Source organism: Henckelia pumila, chromosome 3, assembly GCF_033568475.1.
Source record: "Henckelia pumila isolate YLH828 chromosome 3, ASM3356847v2, whole genome shotgun sequence".
NCBI lineage: Eukaryota > Viridiplantae > Streptophyta > Magnoliopsida > Lamiales > Gesneriaceae > Henckelia > Henckelia pumila.
In genome coordinates, this window is record NC_133122.1 from 200,713,808 (window position 1) to 200,735,037 (window position 21,230).

Below are 21,230 nucleotides of genomic sequence, written 5' to 3' on the forward strand. Positions count from 1 at the left end.
GTAAACACTTGTCAATCGACTCACGTAGACTGCACAAAAACAAGGTCTTGACTTATGAATATTGAAATAGACTTGGTACCCAATACTCAAAAGACACAAGAAATTTTGCCACAAGTTATTTTTCCACATTTTTTTTTTGAAATCTTCGGCACCTCTCTTTTTTTTTTTTGTCCGAATTCATTTTTTTTTTTACTTTTTCGAGTTTCTCTTTTTTCTGATAAACTTGTAGCACAAGACACGAACTTGGGCAACAAGATTGATAGAACTAAGGACGATGAACGAAAACACGAAGAATGAAGAATAGATAGGAAGAACAAATAGAAGGATACGATTTACTTGAATCAATGGAACCTTAAGCTTTGATACCAAATGATGCGAATCTTGGATGCATGAAAAGAAAACACGATTATAAATGAATCGTACCCTCAATTCAATAGCAAAAAGATTCTTTAATGTTGTCCCAATCTTTTGAACAAGTATGTTTCGGATATCCACCTCTAGTTTACAACGAAACTAGTAACACATAATCACGAGATAAACAACTAATCACAACGGGACCTTCAACGGAATCTATCTTTGAGAACCCACAAAGATAATCAATCGACAAATGCCACAAAGTTTATGAAACTTTGATAAGTTTGATTTAATAAAAATAAAGCAAAGCTTTGGAAAAATTCTAGAGAGAATTTTTAAGGATTGATAAATAAAAATAATTCAATAAATTCAATAATCTATTTAATAATGAATGATTACGTTGTATTTATAATACAACTAAAAAATAATAAAAGATAACGCAAAATAATGCAAATATATCAAAAGATATCATCTAAAAGTTTCCTTGTAGACTTATAATACTAAAAAATAGCACAAAATATCAAAAATCCAAAAACATACATTACACGCCGTACTGTGTGTAACTGCGGTCAGCGCTGGAGCGCTTGGCATATAGCGTTGGAGCGCTCCGTACAGCGCTGAAAATACGAAGTTTGGGCGCTAGAGCCCCTGATTTGAAGCGCTGGGGCGCCGTCCTGTTGGGAAAATTCTTATTTTCTTGATCCTTTTTCTTCATTTCTGTAACGCCCCAAATTTATCTTAATTAAGTTTATTTGAGTTAATCGTAGATTATAGAATTCGAGGATCGAATTATTATTGACCAGGGTTCGTTTTGTAATTATCAAAATTTCAGGGACTAAAATGCAATTTTGGAGAAAGTTGACTAAGTCTTATTATTATAGAGTCATGACTAGGCTTCCTTCATTATTCCTTTTCCTTCCCCAACGTTTTCTCCTCCATTGAAGCATAGAAGCGAGATCTTCAAGATTTTTTTCTCTGGGTTTTGCTCGATCTGCCCGACAGAAATTTAATCAGAAGGCAGATTCGCGATCATGGCAGAGAGGGCTTCGTTCTATCGTAAGTATTTCTCCGATCAGTTATACTTCAATTTTTGGATGTTGTTAGAATCAAATGAAATTCGGATATGATGTTCTAGAACTAGTTATTATCGTTTATTCTCAGTCGGATTGGAAAAAGAGCGTCGTTCAGAATTGTTATGAATTTTTGAAGTATTGTTCGAAAATGGAGTTTTGTGATTTGTTGGTATTGAATTTTTATTGATGATTTGGTATTGGTATGATTTGGTTTCGATGTTATACTGTTGTCTGTGATTTTGGTTGATCAGAATATAGCCGTTATGCCGCCGGTTTGAGTTTTGGGTTATCGTTTGATTTGAATTGATTGAACCATGTTAGTTTGGGTTTTATTGTCGTTGTTGATCCTCTTTTGCCTCCGTACAGATTGGTTTGAAGATTGTTGAGCCCAGAGTTAGCAGAATTCGAATCGTCGAAGAGTTAGTTGAAGAGCGGTAAAGAGTTTTACCTTGATCATTTGAATTATTGGTTGATTAGATTTTGATATAAATCTCTTCTTATAGCTTATCCAGAGTTGGAGCTTTTGAATCAAAAAAGTATAAGCAGACATCGGTTATAAGGGATAGAACACTGAAGATAGATTGATTCTTGAGTTTTCCTAAATCACTTACTTGCATGACTACTTGTTCTAGAGTGGGAACTTGTATTGTGTTTGATTTTATGCTATTAATTGAATTATGATTTAATGCTTTGAGATTTCTATTTGCATTCATCTTGAGCCTAAATCTTTTATTTCAGCGGGCAGCACACGACCCTTTTAGTTTAGACGTTTTGGGGGCTATATTCGAGTGGCCTGGGTTGTAGAAGTTCACCTAGTATTAGCATACTCCATATAGTCGCACCAAAGTCTAGATGATGGAGATACGTGACACCACCTCGATCGGGAGAGTCAGTGAGTTGTTACGTGATCTCATCCTCAGGATCCCAAAAGAATAGCAAAAATTCCTTCGATTATCAGAGTTGATATCCCAGTTTTAAAGACATGCATTTCATTCGTATTAACATTTAATATGTCTTTATATTATGTTATTGATATATTACTTGTTATTTATGTTGCTTTTACTGGAAATATCATTCTCACCGGAGTTATCCGACTGTTGCTTTGTTTTGTATGTGTACTTGGCGACAGGTGGGGCAGGATCGAGTCAGAGGAGACTTGGTTAGCATCGAGATAGAGGAATAGAAGTGGGACTTTGGTTTAGGATCTATTAGCATGTCGAACTTTTTTTTGTTTTGAAAGCATGTTAGAATTCGACTTGGTTTGGAAATCGTTGAATCGAATAATAGAATATTGAAGTTTGAATGTTGATGTCGCATGTATTTGTATCTCGACATGTTTTTGTTTGATTTAAAGTTGGTGTTGTTGAAAAATTCCTCGCAAGCGTACAAGTGTCAAGTTTTAATATAGTGAAAAAATCAGATATCGATCCCACATGGAGTAAAAGAAAAATATTCAGTACTTGTAATTAAAATAGTCTAAACTTTATCTAGAAAATCAATATTTGAGAAATTTGCAATAAATAAAAATAATCAAGATGTTTTTGATAGCGCGCACACAACTTTCAGAAAACTCAATCAGAGAAAAATGGCCTAGATATGTAGTTCACATGGTAGCAACTAGGATGATTTAGAGCTACCATGGATGATATGTAGTTCACATGGTAGCAACTAGGATGACTTGAAGATAGCTTGTGGGATGGAGTTGAGGTGCATTCGAATTTTGAGGATATGGGCTCGGTTATGATAGGCTTTGAGGGGCTGCTTTCAAGCTTGGTTTAAGGTGATTCAAGGTGAGTTGTAGGTGCTGGAAATGAGGTGTAATGTTGGTCTTGGTCCTAGGATTAGAGGCTTGGAAGATTGGAAGATTTATAGCTAAGTTTTGGTTGAGTTTGAAATTGAATCTTGAGTAGAATTTTATGAATGTTGGGGCTGTCCTGAAACGTCCTAGAACTTCTACTGGATTTTTTTTAAAAAAAAAAAACTCTCTAACGATAAAATATAAAATAATAAATATAAATATATACATATTCCCATACATATATATATCATACTTAAAATAACTTTACTTAATTTAAAATACAAATACACAAAAGATATAATAAAAGTACACGCATGCAATTAAATTAATTACTAAATAATAATTTATAAGAATGCCATAATAAAATTTCTAAATAAATATTTCTTTCACAAAAATTCATGAAAACTTAGAAAATAAATACTTAAATCTAAAAATTCATGCATATACTGAAAATCTATAATAATAAATCATATGCGGAAATAAATGTTCTAATCTCAACATAAAATTCATCTTAGAGCAATGGTCACGGTTTCTAGCCACCTGGAAACTCATACGCCCTCGCCGCCAGTCGGGAACACATTATCCTTATTGACATTTTGGTCACCTGCACCATTTAAATCTAGTGAGCCTAGAGGCTCAGCACGTTCTATCCTTACATAACAAAATGAAACCACACACAAACACATATCATATAAAATACGTGGATAATAATTATACGTGCATGATCTTAAAATTATATGCATATAAACATAAATAAATAATAATACTGCTAAATCATCATGCTATAACATAATTCATCATACTTTATAAATCTCATAAAATAACTTATCATGATTTCTTAGTTCTCAACAGGTCGTATCCATGTCGGTGACATCATACTAAGCGATTGATCAATCTATAAACCAACGTATGCGGCGGTGGGGTTTCCACCTCTGTGCTGCCACTTCACCAGCCCTCTCAGTTGGATCCATAAGCTCATCATACTTATACATCATTAGGAAGGTCACCGGGCCCAGGTATCCCGGCCTCCAACCACATCAATTTCCACTTTCACTTCAACTTCCATAAAAATGTTTTTCATAACATGCTCTTAAACTTATCATGAAAATTGTTAATGATGCATGAACTTAAAATTCTCATTTATTTCTTTATTTCATGAAAATTTGTCCGTAAATATATATTTAATTTATTTTCTTAAAAATCATACTTATATATCTAATAAAAATGCATGCATGAATTAAATATATATTTACGGACATTTATTTTTCCAAGGACTTTTTCGAGCTGCTAACCACTAGACTTAAACTCAAAAATTTCTAGACTGGCTCAAAACCCAAAAGCCCAACCTGACCTGGCCTCATGGGCCCCCAAAACCATGAGAAACTAATGGGCTCACTTAAAAACGTAATTTAAGTCCATTAACTAATTAACTTAAAATTAAAATTATTAAAATTATTAAATCTCCTAGTTATGCATGCGGATTTACGTAGCAAATTTCCGGACGTTACATGTCCGGTAATGTATATCTAAGGCAAGGTTAAAATCAGAATTTGGATAAGGGCTCGAGTCGAGAATTAGGCCAAGATGTTAGGAGTATGTCGGTGAAAGCGGGAATTAATTCGGTTAAGTTTTGGTCGGGTTATAAGATTATGAAGGAATAAGTGCAGAATTTTAGTGTCTTAAGCTTTCTGCCAGAAATGGAATTTTTATAAAATGATTGCTTAAAAATAAATTCCAAGGATGATTTCTCTACTTAGTTCTATGTGTCATGGAGTCGTGGTTTTAAGCAGAATCCTTTTTTAATAAGAATCGAGCAAGTTACAAATTTTACGGGCTAACCGCTCCAATTTGTCTTAAGCGCTAAATTATGGTTTAGTTTTTCATCTTTTGGTTTGCCTCCTAAATCACCATCACGGTCATCCATGTGTGAGTCATTTTCATGATTATCGATCAAACATTTACATGTAAGTCATATTTACATATGCATGCTAAGTCCCATATTCAAGTATGAAAGAAAATATTTTTTAGGAACGAAGTGAGATGATTGTGACTATAGAAAGTATGGGTTTGGACGGGCTGGGAGACGTTCTGGCTTCCCTTACCAAATTTATGGGTTTGCACGGGCCGGGAGAAATCCTAGCTTCCCTTACCAAATATGGGTTTGGACGGGCTGAGAGAAATCTTGGCTTCCCTTACTAAGTATGGGCAAGACAGGTTGGGAGAAATCCTAACTTCCTTGCGGCATAGTGCACTGCAGCCATGATCATGATCGAAATCACAGAGTCGCAATTCAAGTATCTAAGTTCAAATATTTATGACTATGTTTCAGTACCGTTTATTCAGTTATATTGCTTATGTTTGACTTAGTCATGCATATGTTTCATTCATGTTCACTCCTTTCATTTAGAAATCATTTGTTTAAATTAAGGGCACAAAGTATTTTATTATCAAGCTATTTTTAATCTGCGTGTGCATGTATTATTGTAGCAATCGTTATTTCGTCCATATTCTTGTTGGGCCCCTAGGCTCACTACATCTGCTTGGTGCAGGTATACGTTATCATTGAGATCGAGGGGCAAGACTATCGAGTGGACTGCGATGTGGGCGCGGCACATCCCTCCGACCTATGCTAGTCTTCCGCAGAAGTTTATTTTAAACACTTTATAGCTATTTATTTTGTTGTTTGAACAAATGTAAATGCAAGGATTTATTTATCATCTTTGGGCATGTTAACATCATTGTGTTATTTATTTTGGATGGTTGAATTGTCAGATCTTTTTCTCTGGTTCTCATTTCTTTCTCGGTCTAGTTTTTTTTTGTACTGTTGGTCGTATTTTTAGTTGTTGTCTGTGACAGGCGGATTTGAATATGTATAGAGAGGTCATTCCAAAATTTTTCTTAAAATCCGCATTTTATTTAATTATTATTTAAAGTAGAGTTAGGGTCGTTTCAGCTTATTTCCCAAGTGCGCAGATGCACAGCTCTTGTTTCTTCTCTTCTTCAACTTGCAGCTGCTCGGATCTTCATTATGCACTCTTATTCTTTCTTTTTGCTCATTTCCTTCTTTCCCTAAATCAAACCAAAAACATTCATTAGGAACTATACAATGAATTTAATCAATGCAAACTCTTCTAATCACACCAATTAACACACATAAATGTAGGAAAATATCATCACATCAAAATCCCCCATACTTAATCCATGCTCGCCCTCGAGTAACACAAAACCAAAAATAAGTTTGAGTTCATATGTCATAACAAAAATAACCATGATTTCCACAATTGTGCCTCAGGAATTAACTCAATTCATGATCAAGAAAGGCATTAAAATGATAACAACGGAACAAGTTCAATATCCAGATATTTCAACTAGAGATATAGCCCCTAACGTGTGTGACTGTGTGTGTATGGTCATTAGCAAGTGTCATGCACACTCCACAGATCCATTCAATGCAAAACCCCACAATAGCTCAAGTTGCACACCAACAAATCAAATTAAACCATTGACAAGTTTTATAGTCTTTTCACTTGTCCGAGTAATTGCACCCGGTTATCCTCAACTCCATACATTCTCTTCCATTTTTAGCTCTTGGAATTTGTTGGACTAGAATTTCAATCCTCATTTCAATGTCTCCCCTCACCTTACTAACTCCATTCTTTTCTCTCTTTTTTTTATTAAGCTCAAAAGGGAGGTTGATAGGCTAGCGACTTCCTAAGACTATCACAAGGCTCACACGACCTTCACTATGTCATATACACTTCACAAGTCATGACATATGCGTGCTCAAAAATATTCAACAACCATATCAACGTCTAATTTTCATTGGAGATCAAAGTGTTCCAAGGTTAGCAAATCATCTATTTTCAAAAGTATGCATGTCATCAATTAGATATCATCATGGGCTAGTGATTTTCAACAGTCAAATTCATCACAAACTATGAGCTCTAAAAAACATTCTCATAAAAACGGCTAAATTTTTTCAATGACTGGCTAAGTCCTCTCCCTCATACTTAAAATCTTACATTGTCCCCAATGTAAGAAAAAATGAAAAACAAAAATAAATAAATATTATGAATGACAAAAAATACTCCCCTTGGGTAGCCTCCCAAGCAGCGCCTCTGTTTACAGTCGTCGGCCCGACTGCATGCTTCAGATCCTCATGGAGGTTCATATCTGGTTCCCTTGTCCACCTTCACCCACTTGAACAGTTTGCAGTTATTTTCTGTCTATGCTGATTCTGCTTTGATTTCTTGGCGATTCCCATCTCTTGACTATGTTTCCCTTTTCCCATTGGTATTCCTTTTGCTCAATCTGGAGGAAGTTTCGGCTCAATCTTAGATGCCTGCAAATCAGAGATAAAAATTTTTGCATTAAAATTCTCAACAGGTTTTGCCATTACTTCCTTCAACTTACCCCATTTCACAACTTCCTTGTATTCTAGTGACAAGTGATTATTGACATCAATAGTATTAACAACACTCTCACAACTAGGAATTTTCAGGGTATCAAAAATGTTAAACTTAACAACCTCCCCATCAAATTCCATAGTGAGAGTACCATTATTAACATCTATGATGGACTTTGAAGTTTTAAGAAATGGTATTCCAAACAAAATTGGACTATTCAAATCATTATTTTTCATATCAAACACATAGAAATCAGCAGAAAAACCAAGTTACCAACTTGCACAAGAACATCCTCTAACACACCTCTAGGATAAATAGTAGACCTATCAGCCATCTGAATAATAATTGTGGTTTCATTCAAAGGCCCTAGTTTTAAAGAAGTATAAACAGAATATGGCAGGACATTAATCGATGCTCCTAAATTTAACATGGCCGTCTCAAGCTGAACATCTCCTATTTTACAAGGAATCGAAAACATACCTGGATCCTTGCATTTTGTGGGTACCTTTCTTTGAATGACAACAGAGACCTGTTCTCCCAATTCAACTTTCTGACACCCCTTCAGTTTGTGTTTTCTCTTCACAGTACACAACTCTTTTAGATATTTAGCATAGCGAGGTACTTGTTTGATAGCATCTAACAAAGGAATATTTACCTCATATCTACGAAAAATTTCATACAACCCCTTGATACCTTCATCATTCCTAGACTCTTTCAATGCTAAGGGAAAAGGGGCTACAGGTTTATACTCAAAAAGAGGAGAAAATTTACCTCTTGGTGCTTCTTCGTGATTAAGCCCAGTCTCCTCTACCTTGGATCATCTTCGTTCAGTACTGGCTCTTTCGCCACTTCTTCATGAACCTTCAACTCTCTTCCACTCCTCAAGGTGATTGCACTCACATTCTCCTTTGGATTCACCACTGTATGTGATGGTAAGCTGCTAGAATTTTTTGCCTCCAACCTATTAATGGCGGTTGCCAACTGCCCCACTTGAGTGTTCAAGTGTTGGATACTTGCTCTCATTTCCTGTTGAAAATTCAAAGTGTTAGTTGCAAGATCCTTAACAATGTTTTCTAAAAACTCACCTGGCATTGGAATTTGAAGACGCTGCGGTTGTGGAGGATATGGTGGCATGTAAGCTTGACTATTCGGTTGCATGTAAGGTGCAAGTTGGTTCATCGGAGGGTTTCCGTATCTAAAGTTGGGATGATCCTTCCAACCTGGATTGAATGTATTCGAGTAAGGATCATAATTCTGTAGTGGTGGCCCAGGAAATCCTCCAGCTACATTGACTTGTTAGCTCGTTTCCTCTTGAAGCGTGGGACACATGTCAGTTGCATGTCCCCTTACAGTGCAAATTCTGCAAACCTTCACATTTTGTCCATTTCCTACAGCCATTTGACGCACAAGAGACGTTAGATCAATCAGTTTTTGTTCAAGGGAAGACACATTTACCTCATTGCCCCGTCTGGGTGCTGGATCACTCTTGTTAGTTCCAAATTGCTGAGAATTGGCAGTCATATTCTCGATCAAATTCCTTGCTTGGATTGGAGATTTGTCCACAAAAACTCTTCCACTGGCCGCATCTAACATATTCCTGTCATGAGACAACAAACCTTCATAGCAGTATTGGATTAAAAGATTTTCACTTATCTGGTGTTGTGGACAGCTAGCACAAAGCTTCTTGAACCGCTCCCAATACTCGTGAAGTGACTCTCCTGTATACTGTTTGATGACATAGATCTCCTTCCTAATGTTTGCCGCTCTCAAAGCTGGAAAGTACTTCTCTAGAAATGTCCTCTTCATCTCTGCCCAGGTGGTGATGGATCCAGGAGGTAAGTAGTATAGCCAATCCTTCGCAGCATTCTTCAATGAAAACGAAAAGACTCTCAGCTGGATTTGCTCCCCTGTTACTCCACGGGGTTTTATGCTCGTGCATATCACATGGAATTCCATTAAATGCTTGTGGGGATCCTCACCTGCAAGACCATGAAAAGCAGGCAACAAATGTATTAGCCCAGATTTTAATTCAAAAGTAGCATTAGCTTCTAAGGTAGGGAAAGTAAATCATAAAGGCTGCTGGTTCAGATCGGGAGTGCCCAATTGTCTCAAACTAAGATTCACGTTGGCAGCCATCTTTTTCTTTAGGTTCTTCGAATGGAACCTCTTCTTCCTCTTCAAATATCCTTCTCGCTTCTCTCCTTAATGTTCTTTCTATATCTGGATCGTATGGAAATTCTTCTTCAGAAGAGTCTCCTGAAAGCATGAACGAACCAGAGAACACAGGGGAAAAGAATAGAAATAAAAAAAAGAACACAAATAAATTAAACGTCTTCCCTGGCAACGGCGCCAAAATTTGATAATGCTTAGTCGTGTCCCACCCAAATTAATCCAACTTAGATTAACTAAATAAACATGTAGTAGCGAGAGTAGGGATCGTTTCCATGAGAAAAATGAAATTTATTGTGTTCTTAAAGATTACTAAAATAAAATAAAAAAGTTTTTTGAGTTTTGAAAATTAACTACTAAAAATTTAAGCAATTTAAAATAAAATCTTATCACTAACATGCAAGAATTAAAATTATGGGAAATCAAAAGATTAACAAGCCTTGGTATCAGTCGACTACACCCTTGAAGTTATTCATTTGATCATCGATTATCTAAAAATAATTAATTCACATTGAATATTCACCATTAGAAATTTAATTCCTGTTTCACCTTAATTTTAGTTAACTAGACACAAGCATTCTAAATTAACTTTTACCAATGAATTAACCCAATACAAGCGATTGGATTTAAATCCAAGGCAGCATGCAAACTAGTAAAAACTGATGAACCTAGATAACACATACACAAGCGGATGTATTTAACCTAGTCAATTGTTGTTCCTACAATTTAATAAATTCACAAGAGGAAATTATTAATCGCATTTTCTTCGCAAATCAGATGATTCAAACAATTACGGATTTGAGTTTTAATTTAGCAATATATTGTATAATAAAATCACAGGGTGATCAATCCTAGAATCTCACATACAAGCATGGCAGTCAATCCAAAACAACTTTTGATACTCAAATATAAATCAAACGATGAAAATCTGAATCTCACAAAATAAATAAAATCAAGGGTTCGTCTTCCTCAACCAAGTATTAAAACTTAGCCAACAATATTCATGAATTCTCTAGAAAATTTCATGAAATAAAATTAAATCTAAGAAAAGAGAGAAGAAACCTAGCCGCCAAGATATTTTCTTGCGTTCCATCCATCCCAAATCAGATAAAAGATCGAGTTCAAAAAGTTATTTAAAGTGTAGAGTCCTTCCCAAGAAAGTTTCCTAATTAAAATAAAATTCCCAAAAATCCCGTCTCACTCGCTCGATCGGTTGAAGTATGCGGATCGAGCGATAAATTCTCTGTCTCGAAATTTTCAATTGGCTCGCTCGATCGGTATAAAACAACAAATCGAGCAGATAATTTTTGCCTCAAATCCCTTGCACATCACAGCAGCGCAGATGGGCAATTCTGATGCGCAATCGCGCAGCCTCAACAAACAACAGCGCATGGCTTGCGCAATCGCGCTGTGCTTCTTTACCAAGTGCGCAGATGCACAACTCTTGTTTCTTCTCTTCTTCAACTTGTTGCTGCTCGGATCTTCATTGCGCACTCTTCTTCTATCTTTTTGCTCATTTCCTTCTTTCCCTAAATCAAACCAAAAACATTCATTAGGAACTATACAATGAATTTAATCAATGCAAACTCTTCTAATCACACCAATTAACACACATAAATGTAGGAAAATATCATCACATCAAACTCCCCCATACTTAATCCTTGCACGCCCTCGAGTAACACAAAACCAAAAATAAGTTCAAACTCATATTTCATAACAAAAATAACCATGATTTCCACAATTGTGCCTCAGGAATTAACTCAATGCATGATCAAGAAAGACGTTGAAATGCTAACAACGGAACAAGTTCAATATCCAGACATTTCAACTAGAGATATAGCCCCGAACGTGTGTGTGTGTGTGTGTATGTATGGTCATTAGAAAGTGGCATGCACACTCCACATATCCATTCAATGCAAAACCCCACAATAGCTCAAGTTGCACACCAACAAATCAAATTAAACCATTGACAAGTTTTATAGTCTTTTCACTTGTTCGAGTAATTGCACCCGGTTATCCTCAACTCCATACATTATCTTCCATATTTAGTTCTTGGAATTTTTAGGACTAGAATTTCAGTCATCATTCCAATTCCTCCCCTTACCTTACTAACTCCATTCTTTGCTTTTTTTTTCGATTAAGCTCAAAAGGGAGGTTGATAGACTAGCGACTTCCTAAAATATCCCAATGAACTTGCAATATTCTGAGCTATAAGCTTTTTATTGCCATGTTGAGCAATTATTTGAGGAGATGCTCCTCTTCCACCTCTACCTCTATAAGAGGAATAGTTTTCCCCTACCAGGATTACTCATTTCTGTAAACATGATAAGTATTCTCGTGTTAAGAAATCAGGAAAATTTTTATCTTTACCTTTTTTATATATGATTTCAAAATTAAAAGGCGCTAAATGAGCTTGCCATCTAGCAAACATTTTCTTAGAGACATCATGCTTAAAATCTTTTTGAAACATAAATTTAGCAGATCTACAATCTGTTTTAATAATAAATTTTTGATTATATAAATCATCTTGAAATTTTAAAACACATCTAACAATAGCAATAATTTCTTTAGCTATTGTAGCATAATTCTTCTGGGCATCATTCCATTTTTCAGAATAAAATCTAACAAGATATTCTTGTTTTGTGTCAGGATTAACTTGTTTAAGAATTCCTACAAAACCTATATCAGAGGCATCTATTTCAATAATTTTTTTTCCATTGGGGATTAGCCAGCATAAGACAAGGAAGGTTTTTAACTTTTTCTTTAATTTTTCTAACAGCCTCAGTATGTTCTATAGTCCAAGGAGAGGGATTCTTTTTAGTCTATCATATAAAATAGAAGAATCATTGGTAAGATTTTTAATATATGAAGATATATAAATAAGACTTCCTAAAAATCTTTGTAACTGAGTTTTATCAGTTATTTCATCAGGAAATTTAGAACCAAATTCTATACTTCTTTGTGTAGGAATAATTCTACTTTTTCTATCATATGACCAAGAAATCTGATATTGGTCTGAAATAAAGACATTTTTAGTTTTTATATAACAAGACTATTTTGAATAACCACTTTTCTATATATTTCCAAGTGTTTAAAATGAGATTCAATGTCTTTAGAAAATACTAAAATATTATCAATATAAACAATGATAAAATTACTAAAAGGATAAAAATATATATATATCATTCATAATATGTTGAAATTCTGAAGGGGCATTCTTCGGACTAAATGGCATAACTGTCCATTCGTAATGTCCAATTGGAACATTAAAAGCAGTTTTATATCTATCAGATTCTTTTATTTGAATCTGCCAATATCCTAATTTTAAATCAAATTTTGAAAATATTAAAGCATTAAAAAGTCTATCTAATAAATCTTTTTTGTTAGGAACAAGATGGCTAATCCATTTCAAAACTTTATAAAGAGGTTTGTAATTTATTACTAACCTGGGAACTCTTCTTTCCTTTTCTGAATGCTTATTATCATAAAAAGCAGTACAAGACCAAGAAGATTGAGAGAGAGTTATTAACTTTTTATCCAATAAAGATTTTATCTCATTCTTTCAGAATTTTAAATATTCAGAATTCATTTGATAAGGACGAGCCTTTGTAGGAATACTATTTTCATCAAAAGTTTCTTCATAAGGAAGAGAAAAAATATGTTTCTTTCTATCCCAAAAAGTATTTGGGTGATTATTACAGATTTCTAGAGAAAATTTATTTTGAAAAAATTGAATTTTTTTCCTATAATTTATGACTCTTCAATTTTTCTTCAATGGTTAAGGAATTTACTTCCTCTTTTAAATAATTTATATGAAAATTATTTCTATCAATCTTATCTTGTAATTCATTTAAAACCCTATTAATAGGTTTTGTGATAAACCGAAAAGAAATAGGTTTCCCTTCAAAGGTACCTGTAATACCTTTTTCATCTATGTGAGTTAAATGATAAATTTTATAAATAAAAGGAAGACCAAGTATAAGTTGGCTAGAAATATTTTTAGCTAGTAAAAAACTTATAGCAATACAATTTTTATCCTTTCAAATATAAGCTTTAGGTAATTTATAATTTATATCAAGAGGTTCTCCTCCTGCATGAGATAAAGAATGAGTAGTCTTATGAAAATATTTTGTGGGTATAAGACCTTCTTGTATAACATTTAAATCTGCACGACTATCAATCATAGCAATAAAATTTTTCTGATAAGAGTTATCAATCAAAATGGTAATATTAGTATACCATTTTTGAGATACAATCATACTAAACACATAGAGATGATTGTCCTCAAATAAAAATAATTTTTGAAAATAATCTTCTTGATCATAATCATTTTCAGTATTCTGAAAATTTCCTTGATCATACAATTTATCTTTTCCTTTATCAATCTTATTGATACGTTTATGAAGAACTAAATTATCATTTTGTAAAATTTTTATCTCTTTTTTGAGATTATTAATCTCATTAACTAAATCCTGAATAGTCACAGGATTTTAGTTTTCATACTTCTGTTTAAGAAGTTTTTTGACTTTTGTCATAGTGTAAGTAGGATTAATAAGACTATCTGTCTTATTACTAGTAGATGGATTTTTATCTATTTTATCAATGATATTTGATCGTAAACTGGGATCCTTAATCATTTTAAGGAATTTTAAAATATTATTATTGTCAAGAACATTAATATTAATATCCTCAAATTGAGACATGAGTATATAAAACTCATCATTATTATCATCTTTCTTAGTGCATACTTGTCCTTGAATACATACATCACAATCTTCAGTATCAGAATCTGAGATAATCGAATCATTTTCTAAGACATTAATATCCTCAGAACTATAAGATTCTTGTTTCGAACTATTATCAGAATCAGAAGTTAAAAAGATGTTAAATAATTTTTCTTTAATATTATCATCTATGTCAAGATTTTTAATCTTTTTTTTTTGTCCAACACTTATTAGCATAATGACCTTCTTTGCCACATTTATGACAAATAATTTTATATTTTTTCTTATGATAAGTCCTTTTCTGCCTACGCAGCTCTTTTTCTTTTTTTCTTTCTTGTCTTTTTCTTTTTCAGATAAGTGGCAGCGTCTTTTATAAAATCTGTTAGATCTATTAGATCTACCAAGTTCAGGTATTTTTTTCTTATCCTTAGGTATATCAATACCAAATTGGTCAAAAAATTTACCAAGTTGCTTTTTCTCTAATAAATTTTATCTTTTTAATTTTTTATCTAGCTTTAATTCATTGCAAAGAGCTAGACCTTCTTGAACACAAGTACTAATAAGTTTTCCATAAGTATAACTATCATAAAGAATAGACAAATTATCTTTTCTTAGAATTTTTCTAATTTTTTCAGCAAATAAACCTGAAAGTCCATCAATAAATTTGGCTTTCCATTGACTAGTATTACAGTCAGGTAATTCATAAATTCTTGATAGAAAAGTATCTTTATAACATCAGTAAGAGTTTTGCAACGTAAATTACTAAGTAAAATACGAATATTTTCACTATTATCAGTAAATCTACCTGTAAAATATTCATCATAGTCATGATTAAGTCAAATGACCACCATTGAGGACCACAAAGACTTTTGTGCACTACTTTAATAAAGTAGTTTGTAATTATTTACTTTTATAAAGTAAAGTTTTATTATTTTGTTTACTGTTTATTTTTAGGTTTTGAAATCCGGGGTTTCATGTCCGGCTCTTTCATCTATAAGTAGGATAGTTTTTAGTTTTGTAAGTACGCTGAAAAAATAATCCTTATAATTTTCTCTCTTTTAAACTCTCTTTTAATTATTCTCTCGAAGCTTTTGAAAATAAAACTACTACTGGTTTTATTGTAAGTTTTTTTGTTCTTTTAAACTTTTGATTTGTTATTTAAATTTTTAATATTTGTAAATATAGCCTGAATGACAGGCTAAACTATTTTGTACTAAATCATGATCTGACAATATACTTATTTATAACTTGGTTCTTATGTTATTTATGAATTCATAAAACATAAATCAAGTTATTATGGGTAAAATCAGTAGGTGAAATCACCGGTCCAAATATTTGATTAAAATTTATCTTTCAGCTCTTTAGCCGTCTTGAACCGAGGTATGGCGTTTAGGCGTTTTCGAGCGATTTTTTGAGAACTGATAATCAAACTATTTGATAATATCCTACGTATGATTTTGTAATATCCTTTACTGATTTGTAATATCCTTTAATAATTCGATCTATTGTTTAATATAATAGTAAAATAATAATATAAGTATTTATTTATTTATATATATATTATAATATATTATTATAATTATATAGGTTAATATTAGTTTAAATAATCTAAATATGGAAATAATTTGTATATAAACATGGAAATATGAGGTGGGAATGGTCATTCACATCCAAAATAGATGGAATGACTATTTTCATGTTCATGAGAATAGTCACTCCAATGAAAATGAGCATTCTCATTTCAATATCAAACCAAGCATGAGTATAGGAAATGAGATGAAAATGCTCATTTCATTCTTACCTCATTTACTCATACCAAGCATGCCCTTAAATCAATAGAAAACCAGGGGATCCATAGGTCTCTTAAATCTCCACTAATCATATTTAATGATTATATATATATATATATATATATATATATATATATATATATATATAGTTTAAACAAATAATCGAGATAAGCTTAAATACTATTAAAATAATATTTTTTAACAAAATTTAAAACCAAATAATCATATATATAACCAAAAACAAAAGTTCTAAATTTTCAATAAAGGGAATATATATTTTTGAAAACAATTATGGAAAATAGAATTATAAAAAAAATTTAAAATTAAAAGACAAATTAAAAAATAGTTGAACTGGTCAGACCGTTACTTGACCAATTCATCGGATCAAAGCCGGTTTGACAAGTTCTTGATCGGGTTTGACTGGTCAAACGATTTTTGGCCATGGTGCACACAAGCTCGTGACCGGTTCGCGGTCCAATCGATCGTCCTATTTGTTTTTAAAAACATTGGTTTGAACAACATGAAAGCGTTTTTACAATTAAAAAATAATATATTTTGTTTTTCATCACTGTTTTAATTTCTAAAAACACAAAAAAAAAAAATACATTTCATTTGTTTTTTTAAAACTATACATGAAAAACACTTTTTTTTAAAAAAAATTATTTTTCGGAAACATTATACAAAAATCTTATTCAAATACATACTTTAGATTTTTTCAACGTATAAAACATTAAAAACATTTTAAAAATATTTTTCTTAATTTTTTAATTTATTAAAATGCTTTTTAAAATAGTAAAATAACACTTTTTTCTTTTTCAAAAAAATCAGTTTAACTATAGCTTTTCAATCCAAACACGCTCGAAGCCTTTTATTTGACATAAATTGCCAAAAAAACAAACAAAACAAACAAAACAATCATTCATAATCATATCACACATGAAAATAAACCAAATAAATTCACAAGACGGGAACAAAAAAGTAAAATTATCATGAAAACTCATACATTTGTAGATAGAATCCCAAGAACAAATGGTTTTGGTACACCTCCGACATCCCACCCACCCCCAGAAGTACAGATTAAATTGCTCAGATAGAAGAGGGTTTGGAGTTCATATTCGAGGAGGGTTTCCACTTCGTGGAACCGAATCATTCTCTGATCCACCTCTCTTGCTCGGTGTAGAAGATGCATTATTGTTTGTCGGTACCTGTCCTTGAGCCCCGGTAGTAGCTCTTGATGAAGCATCATGGCCAGGGACTTTCTGAATATCATAATTAACTCCGCTTTGTCCACTAAAACTGGGCCCACCCAGTCCTCGTTGGGCATCATAACCAGCTCCAGCTTGTCCCCTTTGAGCATCGTATCCAGGTCCAGATGGCCATCTATGAGCATCGTAACTAGGTCCAGATGAATATCTTTGCGCATCGTAACTAGGTTCGGCTGGTCCTCTCTGAGCATTGTAAGCAGATCCGGCTGGTCCCCTAAGCCCATCATAACCAGCACCAGTGTTGCCTATTTGGGTATCATAACCTGCTCCAGTGTGACCTCTGTAAGGATCGTAGTTAACAGTTGCGCCGCTAGCGGCACTGGCAGCAACTGCAGCAGTAATACCTCCCAAAAAGGGACTTTGGCCCTGCTGCATTAAAAAAGCAAAGAAAACAATCAGATCGAAGTTAATACTAAAAAACCAAATGAATAGAGAAGCACATTAAAGGCTAAGAATATACAGATTTTTTACTTCCAAGACAACGATGTGAAATTTATACATCTGAAGGATCATATTTTGGGTGTTAGTGAGGAATGATCCCGTTTTCTTGGTCCAGTAATGGCATGATATCAGAACTCCATCTTGATTTTAGTTGAGCTATTATTAATCAAATCGTTAAGAGTGCTGAATTATACCTGAGCAGCACCATAGGTATTTTGGGTAGGGTTATAGTTCGCCACAGGAACACTTCCATTGTAGCCAGCAGTTCCAGCAGAACCACCGTGTGACCCTCCTGCAATATCAGGGTAATGCATGAGCTCCCAAAAAGCTGAAGCGAACATTGGTCAGGCAGACCTGGTAAGGGAGTCTGGAAAACAAGTTCAAAATTTATTTATAGTTTTTTCTAAAAGGTCAGGTCTCATCCTCAAACTTCTTAGGTTTGCCCCTGAATTGGCACACATATATTGAAAAGGAAATAAATCTGAAAATGACTATGCCTGTTCGAGGATCAAAGTTTGCTGAGTTAGATAGCTCTGTTCTGAGCTTTTCCACTTCTCTTGTCATTGCCGCATTGTTCTTCTCCATCACTTGAAGAGATTCCAGATGATCATGGTACAACTTCTTCTCATAGTCATAGGTAGCTCTGCACAGAATCGACCATAACATCAGAAATACTATCTGCAACACCAAATTGAAACTAGAAAAAAATCACGAAAACAAACTCAAAAGATGTAATAATTCAACTAATGTTGTTTCTTCGAGGAATCTAGAAATGGTAAGTTACCACAATGATTATACGTAGAAAATGTGCATGCTGATGAAACTCAACACGACGGAGACATTTTAGGTGTCTCGCATTCTCTTTTTCAAGATTCAATAGTTCTGAATCTTTTATTTCAACCGAAAAAAAAAAAGAAAAAGAAAAGGCTACCTGTAATGCTGATACTCCTGTCTCAAACTGTCAAGCTCAGACATCAGACAAGGAATCTGTTGTGCTTCGGAGTGAGCCATCTGAAGATCACGAGTAAGCTGCTGCACCTTGGCAAACAGCTCCTTCCTCACAGCTACTAAGTTCTGAGCCTCAGCCCTTGATTGCTGCAACTCGACCTTAATCCGCTTTGAACTTTCAAGTTCAGCCTCCATCATTGAAATTTTATCCATAATTCCTCTCGTCTGATGTTCCTTCTCAGACTTCATATCCGCAATGTGAGAATGTACTAATTGCAGGTCATGCTTGGCTGTAGCAAGATCTTGTCTTAGAGCTCCATGAGTAGCCGCGAGCCTCTGGTTTTCTGTAGCAAGTTTCTCTATCTCAATACGTTGGGCAGAAAGCTTGTGTTCCATTACCTCAGGAGGCGGTAACATTTCAAAAGGAGGAAAACCAGTGGCTGATGGAGGAATTGTTGAACCATAAGGATCGGGATACACTGCACCAGGGCCAGGCAGTGGACGACGAATATGAGGAGGAAAGACTCTGCCTTGGCTTGACATAATGAGCTGCTGAAATTGGCTTTTATCACATGAACAACCACTTAGCACTGCATATAGAGGTATACGGTTTCTAAAAAAAACCACACACTCATACAATGCAAGCAGTACAGACCAAGTGCATATAGAGGTATACGGTTTCTAAAAAAAACCACATACTCATACAATGCAAGCAGTACAGACCAACTAAAAACTGTGTCGAAGGTTGGGGTGTGGAATAGGTTTAAGTGGGGAGTCGACATATTTGGGAGGTGAAACTAGCACAATATGAATATTTACAATAAAATTTCAGATTTATTTCGTTTATCCTATTTCCTAACCATAAACACAGGTAGATGATGCCTCATTTTATGTTTAATGACCAGCAAGAAAAAACTCCTAATAATTTAGGGAAACTACATTAGCCAGGTAAAGAACTAGATTTATGGATTTTAACAGATTAACTGCTCAAACAATGTTACAATTTTCTCGACTATGAACTCAAGTTAAACCGTGACTGATTTGCATCAATTCCTCAGTTTCACAGATATCTAAAGAACGAACCTATGAAATCACCATTCAAACTATATTAAAAACAAAAAGTACCATCCACACATGATAAGTTAAGTTATTACATAACTAAAAGACCAAAAGAAAACCGAGAACTAACGTTATCGTTGAATTGTAAACTGTACACGCTTACAACTCTCAAATCGCAAGGTAAATTTATTTTTTTTAAAACAATTATATTAAAACGAACACAAAGCGGAATATAAAACCATAACTGGATGAAAGATAAATCAAACAAAGGATGATTTTCGCGAATAGGGTTCTATACCTGATCGGATAGAGAATTGACAAATTGGGACAACCAAAGCAGCTATCGTGCGAAAAATGGGTCTTGGAATAAAAAAATTAAAACCCAGCAAGAAGAGAAGTGTAAATTGTAGCAGCGAAAATCTGAAAATTTTAAAGGGCTGAATCTGAATGCGGCGTTAATCAATCCATTTAAAATTTCCACTAATTCATCTTTTCACTAATTGATCATCCCTATATAAATAAAAGTGGTTAGTTCATATAATATAAAATTTATCTTTCTATATTGTATTTCTCTGGACTTTCATTCTCTCAATTTTTCTCCACAAAATTTAATACACGTTATCATCACGAGTGCTCTTCAAGATATAACTCATAAATAATTTTTACTTGTACTCTTTGGCGCCGTTTGGTTTCAAAAGTCAGGCCAAAAAAACACCTTTTTAAGTGTTTTTTAGTTAACAAGGTGTTTGGTTGACCAAAATAAGCACTTTTTAAAGTCAAAATTAGAGCTTTTTCAAAAGCTAAAAATTGCAGCTTTTAAAAGCACTTATTTTAAAAAAATCTCTACAAAATCCAAACGGGCTCTTTGTGTGAATGCTCTCGATAAAGCACAATATGTAACTTGCATATTGATGTTCTCGAAATAGCACAAATATTATTTTATGCCAATAGTTTCAGTTTTATATTAATGCTCCAGAAATAGCACAATATTTAAATTTAATATTGATGCTCTCAAAGTAACACAAATTTTATGTTCATATTGATGCTCCTGAAGAAGCACAAATTTTAATCTTATGTTGATGTTCTTGAAGTAACACAACATATTTTTATAGTGACAATCTCGATAGATCTATTAATACAATATAAATATCTAAGATATTTTAATATTCTTGAAGAATATTATCCAAGATCTTAAGTTTATCA

The 21,230-nt window shown here is 33.6% G+C and overlaps 2 protein-coding genes across 4 annotated transcripts; both read right to left on the reverse strand.

Moving 5' to 3' along the window:
* Nucleotides 1-7,531: 7,531 nt before the first annotated feature.
* LOC140890354 (uncharacterized) lies at nucleotides 7,532-14,781 on the reverse strand. The gene is made up of 10 exons (XM_073298110.1): nucleotides 14,768-14,781; nucleotides 14,567-14,654; nucleotides 11,266-11,329; nucleotides 9,756-9,887; nucleotides 9,334-9,610; nucleotides 9,000-9,228; nucleotides 8,443-8,885; nucleotides 8,112-8,293; nucleotides 7,905-7,997; nucleotides 7,532-7,794 (listed from the first exon to the last, which is right to left on the reverse strand). The coding sequence occupies exons 1-10, from the start codon at nucleotides 14,779-14,781 to the stop codon at nucleotides 7,532-7,534; spliced, it is 1,785 nt and encodes a 594-aa protein (XP_073154211.1).
* Nucleotides 14,782-17,225: 2,444 nt separating this feature from the next.
* LOC140891412 (protein FLX-like 2) lies at nucleotides 17,226-20,500 on the reverse strand. 3 transcript variants are annotated; one of them, XM_073299888.1, is made up of 5 exons: nucleotides 20,326-20,500; nucleotides 18,952-19,530; nucleotides 18,518-18,663; nucleotides 18,215-18,312; nucleotides 17,226-17,945 (listed from the first exon to the last, which is right to left on the reverse strand). In XM_073299888.1, the coding sequence occupies exons 2-5, from the start codon at nucleotides 19,509-19,511 to the stop codon at nucleotides 17,424-17,426; spliced, it is 1,326 nt and encodes a 441-aa protein (XP_073155989.1). In that variant the 5' UTR covers nucleotides 19,512-19,530; nucleotides 20,326-20,500; the 3' UTR covers nucleotides 17,226-17,423. The 3 variants fall into 3 exon arrangements, with proteins under 3 accessions (XP_073155989.1, XP_073155988.1, XP_073155987.1); XM_073299887.1 differs by having other exon boundaries at nucleotides 17,227-17,948; nucleotides 18,952-19,558; XM_073299886.1 differs by having other exon boundaries at nucleotides 17,228-17,948.
* Nucleotides 20,501-21,230: the final 730 nt, after the last annotated feature.